General features: G+C 37.6%; 1 protein-coding gene across 10 annotated transcripts in view; it reads left to right on the forward strand.

Annotated features, from left to right (window-relative positions):
* LOC133218675 (ephrin type-A receptor 6) overlaps nucleotides 1-12,412 on the forward strand; it is a 472,741-nt gene that overhangs the window by 232,844 nt on the left and 227,485 nt on the right. For all 10 annotated transcript variants that reach the window (XM_061365345.1, XM_061365351.1, XM_061365341.1 and 7 more), the window contains one exon: nucleotides 11,696-11,851. In XM_061365345.1, coding sequence (XP_061221329.1) covers nucleotides 11,696-11,851 — 156 coding nt within the window. The remainder of the gene's footprint in view (nucleotides 1-11,695; nucleotides 11,852-12,412) is intronic.

Below are 12,412 nucleotides of genomic sequence, written 5' to 3' on the forward strand. Positions count from 1 at the left end.
GAACTTCCTTAAAAGCATTTTAAATGCTACCTTAACAGCCACAGTGGTGATCAGTGTTTGAATATTGTGTATGTTGCTGACATTAAGCGTGACTTCATTCCGAAGTACCACATTGTGTTACTCCATGTCTTACAATAATGATAGAATAGAATAAAATCATGTAATATTTAGTACAGTAATGCAGAAGATACAAAGATGTGCTTGAAATAATTCTGAATAACCAAGAGGATTGTTTTCGTGTTAGCTTAGGAGCGCTCAGAGATAATACAGAAGAAAATGGTATTTGGTTCCCACAGAAGCATGAGCACTCCATTTTCACTGGTACAGAGTTTGGTGAATCAGAGCTGAAATAGTTTGGGAGTCACTAATCACGTTTGGAGTGTTTGAAAATTGAGCTTGCGAGTTTTTCTATGAAGATGTCAAAAAGGATTCTGTTTTAAATGCCCAAATGCCCAGATTTGTATGAACATTTCAACATTTTTTTTTGCATTAGAAATGGCACACCTGTACAGCTACCTGTTTCTAGGCACATATTCTTAACATATACTTAATATTCATGTAATATTGTATGCTGCTATGATTCTATGCTTACAGTCATTTCTCTTTTGTGCACAAATTCCTGACTCGTACATGTAGTTTAGTCAGGGGCTTAACTAAATTGTACATACAGATCCGTACTTGAATGTGCAGTACTGGTAACCATGTTTAAAAATATAATCATATTTTTAAGCCTTTCCTTTTAAAAATTGGATTATATATAGTAGGTTAGATTGTATGCTCATTGCTGTGGTTTCTTGGTAATTATAGTAGTGTAAAAGAGACAGTTACACAGAGAAGAAGAAAAAAATAAAGAATTGTATAGCTTTAGCTGATCAGTTATAAAAGCAATTGGTCTCAGGAAAGTTGTGAACCCCAAAAATGAGTACTGAGGTCTTAAATCATTAAAAACTACGGTCTTATAATAAGACTATAACAAGAAATGGTATCCTTGTAAATAGTGACTGTACTGTTCTTCAGTTTTTTATGTTTAGTAACTGCCTGTAAGAGCATTACATTTCTTCAAGGTATGCCTTCTCTAGAAAGCTGTTCCACAGTTTATAATAAAGTAGTAAGTCATGTCAGGGAGAACTTTAGTAGGCTTTCAGTGTAAGCCTCAAGTATGTTCAGAGACATGAAGCCAAGTGCCATAAATTATTTGAGAAGTGTGCTGGTAACTTACTATTCTTAACGCAGCACATCAGTCTGACGTAATGCCAGCCAACTCATGTCATTGCAACAACTTGCAGGCTGGAAGCTTTGATATTCGTCAATAGCTCAAGTCTTACAGACTCAGAAAAATTGCTTCCGAAACAAAGCACCTGCAAAACAAATGAAATAATTGCTATCATAGAAATTAATTAACCCAAGCTAGCCAATTAATTTCTGATGGACAGAGAGAAGTGCATCTGCAGGTTCATATGGTCTGGTTTTGTACATGGAAAAGAGAAATCTATGATGAAATACCTATCATACATACAAAGTGGAAAATAGAAAGTTTTCTTGTACTGGGGGGGACCCCAGAATTGGGGCAAAGGATAAGGTATAAGATATATCATTTTACAGTATCATTACAAGGGACAGAGGTAAGAATCACATGTATTTGGTATTATTTGGAAATGGATATCATAAGATCAGTGCTGCTCTCTAACAACAATTTTTGCACATATATCTAGTAAAAAAGCACTTCAAATTTGATACATGTATCTGATAGGAAGCACTTAGAATCTTTCTCATAGTAGGAGGTATTTTTCTAGCATTTAATTATGCTCTGATCAAGATGTGATGATTTTATAGCTGTTACTACCACACTCAGAGAGCTCTTTTTTAGCATCCAGTAGAGAAAATTAGTTTTGGAAATCAGCACCACACTGGTCGCTTTCTGAGCTTATTTATGATGCTTTGACCTTACAAACAATAGAACAGTTGGTTGCTTAAACTAGACCACAAAGCTAGCCATGCAACTGTGAATTGGGAGATTCATCTTTTTACAATTGTTATGACAATAGAAGCCTAAAAAGGAAGAAAAAGAGAAAGCCCCATCTTAAATGGGCCTGAACATTCAGCCCCTACACTAGCACCAGCTTTGCAGGCAGTGGTCTGCTGTGTGTTTGCATTCGTTGTGAGCATGAAAGGTAAAAGAATGAGCACCTCCTTAAGGAAATGCTGCTTTCACTTTTACGACACAAAGGTAATGTGCAAAAGGAATTTGACACGAAATAGATCTGATTTCTGCAGACCAGTTTTCCCTCTTGCAGAAAGAACTATTGGATACAGTCTGATACCTGTTTGCAGTGTTCTTTGGTAAGGTAGGAGTCCTCAACTGTACTTAGGAATGTAAATGATTCTATGAAAACAGAAGCCTTCACAGCCTTTCAAGTTGGACCCTAATGCCTCTTGAAATCATATGGAGAGATTCCAGAAACACAGGTTTCTTGTGCAGTTATAATCAATAACATTTCTTACTGCTGTTTTTCAGACCTTTCTTTTATAGCATTCACTGCAGTGTTGAGAAACTTATCATACTCCTACCTTATCCCTTACCCCTATAAGCCTTTCCAGCTGCAAGTGTAGCTTCACCACTATTTCAACTTTCCTTTGTGAAAAGCAACTTGATATGCTGAAGAGCTCCCAGGAATGTTAAATACTCCCTATATGCATTAATGCTATGGTGTCCTTGATCTAACGGATTTTCTGGATTTCCATATAGCTTTAGTCTGAGGATGACAGCAGCAACAGTTTCTTTCTTTTGTTTTTTGCATTGGTTAAGAAACCTGCAGAAGAATGCATCCTCCTCAGAAATGCAAGGAGGGGTGTGCCAATGCAACATTGCATCGTGCAGGAGTAGATGTGCTCCACTCACAGCGCACAAATTCTTCTATTTGGCCTTGTGCATCTAGAGAGCTAAGCACACTAAACAGAAGTTGTTAAAGTTTACCTGGAGATTCAAGCATTCTCTGCTATTCTGATATGTGCCAGTGAGCTTTCTTGATTAGTGCTGGCTACTTAAATATACTCCTCCATTTTGGTTCTTTGTGTTACGAGTTCCCAAATAACCCAGGGCAGCTAAGCAGAGGAATACTCCTACCCTAGACATACAGAGAAGATGGTGGAGTGTTGACTAGTACAGCTGATAATCTAGTGTTTCAGTTTTCAGGATTTTCATAGGTGCAGAATGCTCCTTGGCATGGCCATTATTCCAGGTCACTCAGATACCAGCTTTTTACTGGACAGGATTGAAGGAATGAAGAAAGTATTTTCTTAAAAATAAAGGTCTTCAATAATGGAACAATGATGAAAAAGTGGTAAAACATATTATTAAGACTATACTTTGAAATTAAGAGTTTTTACAGCTACTATGGACAGGTCTTGTGACTCAAAGAGTAACTTCTGCCATTTACTCCAGTGCTGCATTACCTTGAAGTGTTCTCAAGATTATGTTTCTCCTGCTTTTCCAGTTAAAGTTAGTTGCTGGAGATGGCTGCTTGGAGACACAATGATCTTTTCCTTCCATTCTTTTCTTTTCCTGCAGACCTTCCTGATCCCAGGACGATGCACTAGTATACTGCAGGAAATTAATTCACTTCTTTTTCCCTTTTTGCAGGGACTGTTTTCCCTGCTTTTTCCCTGCTGTCACATTCCTTCATTACCATTTCTATTGTGTGCCTTAATTAGCTTGACTGATTTCATTTGTTCACTATTTTCCTGAAATGAAGTGATTTCCTTTAAAAATTATGCAGTGTAGAAAATAGCATTTATCCTATCTCTTTTAAAGATTAACGAAGGCTGTCTAATTGTGTGCTTTCTATGGGGTCTATCCATAAAATATCAACAGAAATAAAGACTAATTTGAGTATGGAGCCATTCATTTGAGTATGCGTATTTCCCACCTTAGCAATTTATTAGATTGCAGGGATCCCCACAGCAGAGCCAACAGCATGAAGTGGCAAAAAAACCCAGTTGCTTGCCTCTTCAGGGAGGTGCATCCTGTTATTTTTATCCCCCTTCTTCCATCACTAATAAGGTACCGCATTTTTCCAGCCATTTTTGTCACTTGTCATTTCTGTGAGACATCTTGACTTTTTGTTCTTCCGAAGTCCACAAATATAGCCAAATATAAGTGTATTTTTATTCTCTGGATATTAAGAGCCTGCCTATGTATAATTGGTACTTTGCACATTGTTGGGACAACTTGAAGACGCTGTGCCAGGTGAGCATCTTTCAACATCAGTGTCGCTGTCAGAAACTGCTGACAGAAATCAGCAACAGCTATGGAAACTAGTGTCTAGATTCTGCTTTTAACAGCTTTGCCAGTTAACAAGAGGCCTTGATAGCCACACACAGTACATTCATGTGAGGTGTCCCTGCCCATGGCAGAGGGGTTGGAACTAGGTGATCTTAAGATCCTTTCCAACCCTAACTATTCTATGATTCTGTGAATTATAGTATATTTAAACACAGAAGTTTTCGTTGCATGGAGGAATCGGAGATCATTACTGTTATAGTGTCCCAGGTTTGCTAGTCACGCTTGAAAATTTGAGTCTAAGTTTGCAAAGGCCATGTGTGTTTTATTTAATGCTGATTTCTTGTCATAATGCCAGTAACACAATGCTGCAGTAATGTGAATGTTTTAACTGCAGTCTCTGTGCAGTTAAAAACTGGAGTCTTCCCATTCTAATAGCTTCTGGTTTTTACCTAGGCAGCCTTTTTATTGACTCAGATGCCAGAAAGAAATATATTTCTCCTAAATCACCTCTTCATTAGTCAGAGGATAATCATTAATTTCTTCCAAACCTATTTAAGTGGCATGAAACCTTTTGTTTAGGTTTTATCTCAAGTTTGGTTTTCAGTGTCAGAGCCTATACAGACATACACAAAAGAACTTAACAAAATGAGACTGTACTGTTCTCTCCGGGTCCCCTTTTAGGAAGGTGATCCTGAGCTAGACACACAAAATAAGCTGCAATATAGCAACTTTCCCAAAAAACAGGTGTTGACAAATCACTGCAGTTTGTAAAATGTGTTTAAGGAGTAATTTTAAAAGGTTGCAGACCCTCCATAAAGTAGGGTAGCCTGTATTATGAATAGCTTTTCTTTTTACTGATATGGTCTTGATCTGTAGTTTCAGTGCTTGATATTTCCAATCAGAAATCCAGCTTATTCTTAGAATTAAATGAAAAACAAAGTTTTATCAGTATTGAAGACGTTACCCATCTCTTTCTTTGAATACTACCTATGCATTTAGAATCATATTCTTAAATTCTAGTCTTTGTTTAGGAAGTGTTTAGGATGCTCTTTTTTATTTGTTTGAAAATACAAAAAAAAGTCCTTAGTCAAGATTTGGTTTTTAGTATAGGTTAACAATACAGAATATACACCTATAGAAAAATCGATAAATAAGGTGACAAATACAATGGGTAGGCAATACCTATTAAAGTATCATTCTGCTTGTGATTAGCAAATAAAAGAGCCCCAGTTACCTGTATTATTCCTACATTGTCACTTGTCTCCATCTTGCCTCTAAGTTAGCAGGAAACCACCATACAGGAAGTATTCCTCCCAGATCTTTGAAAATCCTCCCATTACTAAGCAGTGATGGCCTCCAGCATCAATACGAAAAGCACCTTACGTCGCTGAGTGATTATTGCTGTGTGTGCGAAAACCAAAGTTTAATGAGATACTTTGTTTTCACACTACAAACACTATTTCAGTCACCTCAGTGGCAAACAAGGTGTTTCTCTTTGTTGTTATCAGAAAGCTTTAGTTGCCAGCTTAAGTCTTTGAGAAGTAGCTGACAAAGCCTCTTAAGAAGTGCAGAATAGTATTCACCTGTGCTGTGTAGTACAGTTCACAGCTCTTTGATGAGCTATTGAATTGTACCTAGTATGACAGGCAGAGATAAAATTAATATCATTGACTGTTCTCCTTGTCTGTGTTAATATGTTTGATAAACCACAGATTCTTTAAAAACATGGTATGTGACCCGAATCACTGCTCAAGTTACTGTATTGCGACTAACATTTTATAAAGAAAAAACCTGCATTGATGTGAATGGAAAATCCTGTTGGATATATACCAATTATCTCTTGTAATTTCTTCTAATCATTTTAATAAACAACTTCAATAGATGTTGAAATATGGGAATGACAGAAAATAAGTACCAGCAAGCGGGGTAAGAATTATCACAAAGAGAAAGAACACTTAATTTAATTTACCTATCTTCATTATGTAGTTATACTTGAGGGAGAAGCCTTTTACCTACCATCTTTTCTTTCCTCTCCCTTGTTCCTGTTTAAAGTCAAGGGTGTGAGTAATGCTTTTATCTGTTCTCCACCTCAGAGAGGAGAAATATTAGAGAGCAAAAGACAAAAGGTTGACTGGAACATACAAACACGATGCACGTAAACGCATGCTGAAGCACACAGAAATATGATCCATTGAATTTACCACACACAAAGCAGGAGAATCAGTAGTCTCCTGTCCCCACTAAGTTTCCTAGGAGCGGTTGTTGTCCCCTCCTTACCATCGGAACTGATCTGAAGTAGAACCTTGTTTCTTGATGCATGATGTCTTATATTCTTGTGGTTTCAACTTACCAGCATGTTCCATAATTCATACTCTATCATGGCTGGTCTTCCTCCAGTGATGTCTCCTGTTTCTAGCAACGCCTCCTGCGTAGTCTTGCTATCATTTTGAACATGACCCCAAATGAATCCCCTCTCTTTTCTCATAGTCTATTCATGACCTGAATAAAACGGCGATTATGTGAAGAAAGAAAAGATATGAGATTACTTAGATAGTACTCACAATCAAAGTTTGTCCTCATAGCTTCATTGTCCTAATCCTGTAATATCCTAATCTTTGTGATCATACTCTCTTCTGTAATATACAGTATACACTTTTTTCTTTTCTAGACACTTCTACTAAAATATAAGCTGATTGAAATAATATTATAGTTGCTTGTTTCTGCACAGTGGTAGAATAGAATAGGCCTTATTGGATTGCTGTTTAATAAAGCAATCAGATATCGGAGGGCTAAGAGGACTTTAAAAGTGGAATCATTCTACATTGACAGAATGTAACAGATATGAAAGATGTTAGTCTCATGGTGCATTAGTGGTTTTCAGTAAGCAATTAAAAAAATGTGTGAGGTGGAACAGCATAGCAAATTATGTGTTTCAGAAAGATTAAAACACCTCTTCCACAGCTGCTGATGGTTGCCATTCATTGTAAATGACAGCAGAGTCTTCTCTATTTTAATTTGATTGATGAGTTCTCCGCAAGCTATAAAAAACCCATTTTCATAAGAAATGTCTTCCCGCACACAGACCAACAGTGTCAGACGAAAGTTCCCTAATTTTCCTTTGGACTCTCCTTACTTCAGCTAACTTGGTAACAGTTAATTCAGATGTTGTGAAACGGAAACAACTGGAAAGTGGGGTAGTTTTCTTTCTTTCACAATTGCATGCTCCCGCAGAACAGGGAAAATGCTCCTTTTAAAAAGAAAAACAACAAGGTTTATGACCATGAAGATGACCAAGCCCACATCCAAAGGCAACGGTCCTCCTCACAACCACTCTGTCAGGAACCTTTCCCCATGGCCCCAGCAGGATGGGGCCACCCTTAGCTGCACTGCTTCCAAGCTGGCCCTGAGCCCCCCCTCAGCAGGGGGATGCAGTCGGGTCCTTAGGGGTGCTGATGGCCATAAACCAACCACACAGCTGTGGCAGCTTCCCACGGTGTCTCACACCACTCATGTGCTGTCCTGTTTGGAGCAGCTAAGATTGTATCTCGTTTTAGGTGGTAAGTGTACAGTGCACCTCTGAAGTTTTTCCAGTCTGCTTCAGTACCTGTGCAAAGAATATCAACAGTGCTAAACTTTTGCAGCTTCTTGATAAATGCTTTCTCTCCCTCTCTGCCCAGGTTGGGAAGCCAGCAAGCTATGAATCATTTTCTTTAAGAGTTCACCAGAGCTTTGCATAGCATTAATTTCTCTTTGCATGCATCTGTGTATAACACAAAACTGAATGCCATATAATAAATTTTAAACAAGGAAAATTATATTAATTATAAAGTTTCTACAGTTTAAATACCTCATAGTAATATCCTGATAATAAAGGTGTAGTAAAGCACATTTGTAGATGGGTTATCCTTTATGAAGCTGATTAAAGTAACAGTGTTTCTCTGCACGATCTCAGGTATTTCATTGGAGAAAACTTTAGTCTTTTAATTCTTCATTCAGATACCCTGCTAATTGCTTAACCAGTAAGACAATCTTCCCCCAGGCTGTACGAAAGTCAAATCTCATACAGTTCATATAACCAGTAATTCGCAAAGTCACTTCTATTAGATAATACTAGGGAAAATAAGGTGTCTCCCATTGGAAGGTTCAAAAAATACCCTGTGGTAACAAAGATAAAAACAAAATTTATGGTATTTTTGCATAATCATCATTAGAAGATTTTTCAGATGGCAGCTTTTTTGTAGTTTAAATTTTATTTTGTACTAATTTATGCACAAATAATTTGTGAAAATTATTCATGCAATAACTATGAGCTGGATGAAGAAAATGTTATGATAAACACTTTGAAAATACTGATTTATCAAGCCATGCAAAATGGAAGTCTCTGTATACATAAACACCAGGAACAAGTATTGAACTTGCTTTCAATATATTTTCATAGGGTATGATTTTGCATGGGAAGGATGTCTTTTTTCCTCCTCCAGATACAAAACCACAACCCGTTTGTAATTAAAAGTTCCAGAGTTTCTGATTTGCCCATCAGGCAGTTTGAATATTAAGTAATTTTGTGTGGCTGAAACTGCCACAGAGAATAAACAATGGAAATAATAGGAGGCTATGCAAAATCTGAGGTTAACGTTAAACATAGAATCATAGAATAGTTAGGGTTGGAAAGGACCTTAAGTTCTAGTTCCAGCTCCACTGCCTTGGGCAGGGATGCCCTACAAGAGGCCATGTCACCCAAAGCTCTGTCCAGCTGCATATTCATGGGTTTTGGTAGAGTGACAGTTTTATTTTCTTTCACCTTGAGTGTTGGCAATCAGCACTGAGCTATCCAGAGAGCTGAGTTATCCCAGGCTTGTGATCTTTTGTGGGTTTTTAGCTTGTGTTATTTTATCTTGTTTATGAAGGGCTGGTTTTTACTTGAAAATATCCAATAATCATGCTTCTGTGCTTCTACATTTGGGCAGTTTTAAGTAGCTTTGTAAACTTATCCATAGAAAAGCTTCCTTGATGTTTTCCTCTGCCTCTGAATTTATGGAACATACCTGGCCTAATGGATAAATCTGTTGGATTCAAAACAGGTAAAATGATCCACATATTCATCCATTACTTTTTCCCATCTTTTCATGAGTGTACATGTGCTTTCTTTTAAGAGACATAGCATCTCAAACCCATAATTTCTTTAAATAGATTACAGGATACCATTTCCTAACAAAACATTCAGAGTCTTCTCTGTGAGTTTTAGTTTAGAACAGTGAACTGCTTGAAGCTTAAACAAAACATTCCTCTTGAAGGAGAATGCTGTGTTTCTTTCGATCCGAAGTGGTTTGTCATTTTGGGGGACAGAGGGCAAGAAGGAATGACAGACTTGACTTTCAGAGGTAATAAGGATTTTAAGGAACGTTCATTTTACACTGACTGAAACTGTAACTTGGAATTGCCATCTCCTTCATCACAAGCTTCTTGGTATTGCACCACATATATGAAAGGCAATTTAATTAATTGTTCATTTCATAACAATGAAATGAATTTAATTAATTTCATCCTCAGATAAGCCAGGGCTGGATTTGGGCATGAGAAAAAGAGAAAGGAGCAGGTAAGTGTAACACCTCTCCCAGGTTTTTTGCCTTATCTGCTCTCTTCCTCGCAGCAAAGCTAAGAGGAGTCAGTGCCTACAGCCTGCATCTACAATGCTGCCTTCTTCCATGCACCAGACCTGCTGTCTTTCCAATCAGTAAAAAACTACCACTCACTATAATCACAGTTGTATCAGGCCAGTAGCCTTCTTTCAAGGGGAAAATCCCTGCTGTTTCCTCCCCTCTTATCTCTGACACCAGAAATACTACTTTTTTTTTCTCATTCTATAAGTGACAGCAGGGCAGGATTCCTCTCTAATGTCTCTTCAGCAAAGTCAGAACACACTGGGAGGAGAATTGCTGAAATTGTTGGGTCAAAATTAAGTTCTTAAAATTACATTTGAAAAGTTGACTCTTGTAACCTGATAGACCATCAACTATCATCTTTTTCAGTCCCACCTCACTCCTTTTCCCTCAGCTGCTAGTGAAACTGCTTTTATATCAAAGAAGTCCTTTGGAATCAGCAGCAAAACTGATCTCTGTGTATGTTATCTATGAGTTAATACTTTTAAATAACTTGCTTTATATGAACTGACAATGAATCCATAAAATGCATTATTTTGGATACTTTTAGAAAGCACCTCATTTTATTATTGTTATTTTGTCTTACTACAAGAGAAGGAAGGGCTGCCTAGTTCCTCTGGCAATGTAGAGAAAGAACTCTTGAATATGAAAAAAGCACATGGATCTTTGAAATTATATTTATAGCAGTGTATTCTATCTATGATGCTGGAGGAGTGAGGAGTACGAGTCTGTGCAGTCTATACATGTTTGAGTTGCTCTTTCATTTGTTTCAGTTCTGTTTTTGGATCGGGAAGCCAGAAGATAGTAACTGCAATACATGCCGGCATGTGTAAAAGTGGTAGCTGACAGAAGAAAGAAATCCCTGTTTTAGACATGTGTGGTGAAGTCTGAGGATGGTTTTAAAATAATATTTCAGAATGCAAAACAGCAGGTGTATTATAAGATTTATTTTAGCAAATGGCTTCAGTTCTAATGACCAGCAAAAAAGGCCCGTTAAGGCTGTGCTGTGGTCAAGAACAACAGAGACCCCTGCTCAAAGTAACTGGGAATGCAAGCTCTGACAATCACAACATCCCCTGTCCCCAAGGCAGCTGCTCTCTAGGTTGTTTCCTGACATAGTTAACAATAGCCTCAGGCTTGCCGTACTTTATGCTAGAGGGTTTTGGCATCTCCTTCCTACATCTCTGAAGGTTGTTACAGCATCACCTCCCAACCTCTCATGCCAACAGGGTGCTGAGGACCCAGCAGATGTGGCCTTTTTGTCACAGGCTTCTCAGGGAAAGTCAGACCCATCTCTAAACATATCCTTGTCTCATCAAGGCGTTGTGAAGATAAACATTAGGCACTGCAAGTCTTCATTACTTAAAGAAGGAAGCCATACAAATAGCTTTGGTGGATAAGAAGTTATCTCACTCTTTCTTATTAACAGATGGAACCTACATGAAACACAGATAATGTTCTTTTGGTTAGTGATACTAGTGATGTTGCCTAGGTAACAATTTCAGGCAGTAGTGAGGACTGTGTAAGTTTGGAAGCTGTCTCTTTAATGATTTCCCGTTATATACAAGAAATTGATTTTTTCTTAAGTCCATATACTAAAATAAAAACTGTAGCTCTGTAGAGCTGTATGATCAAAATAGCACATATATATCTGGTGGCAAAGGAAAGAAGGTGCATTATAACTGTATGGAACAGATTTTACTTATGACCAAATCTTGTTTCTAATAATGAAACTCATTTTGTTGTTTTGCAGCTTGCAGGCCTGGATTCTATAAAGCATTTGCTGGAAATGTAAAGTGCTCCAAGTGCCCTCCACACAGTTTGACTTACGTAGAAGCAACTTCTGTCTGTCAGTGTGAGAAAGGTTACTTCAGAGCTGAGAAGGACCCACCAACTATGGCATGTACCCGTAAGTCAGATCAGTACCAGTGTCTGCAGTTCTCTTCTCCTGTGCCTTATTTATTTATTGTGTTTTAAGAAAGTCACATGAATGTGTGTATTTTGTGAAGAATTCCATTCAAGATGACCAACAGAGATTTTTAAAATCAGAATTCAAACAGAATGTTTCTATGTAGTGTAGATATCCCTAAAAACACCCACATGTTTTTTAGGTTGGTGACTTTTTAGCTTGTAGTTTTGAGAGATAATATAAGGTGTGTAGTCATTGTCACATGGATGAGGTTTAACTACCAGGATGTATTTTAAATACATGAAAATATGTTTGTACAAAAACTGCCAAACACTGGAGGAGTTATGTAAAGAAAAAAAAATGATGTGACTCTGCTGTCTCCCTGGATTTAAATTAAAATTAGAAGGCACATATCCCAGCACGATCAGATAAAAAATAAGCTCTCTAAAAAAGACAAGAAAATCATAGACTCATAGAATCAACCAGGTTGGAAAAGACCTTTAAGCTCACCCTGTCCAACCCTTACCCCAGCACTGCCAAGGCCACCACGAAACTGTGTCA

The sequence above is a fragment of the Neopsephotus bourkii genome, unplaced genomic scaffold, assembly GCF_033783945.1.
Source record: "Neopsephotus bourkii isolate Nb327-2 ecotype Australia unplaced genomic scaffold, CSIRO-AGI_Nbou_v1 NB_1287, whole genome shotgun sequence".
NCBI lineage: Eukaryota > Metazoa > Chordata > Aves > Psittaciformes > Psittacidae > Neopsephotus > Neopsephotus bourkii.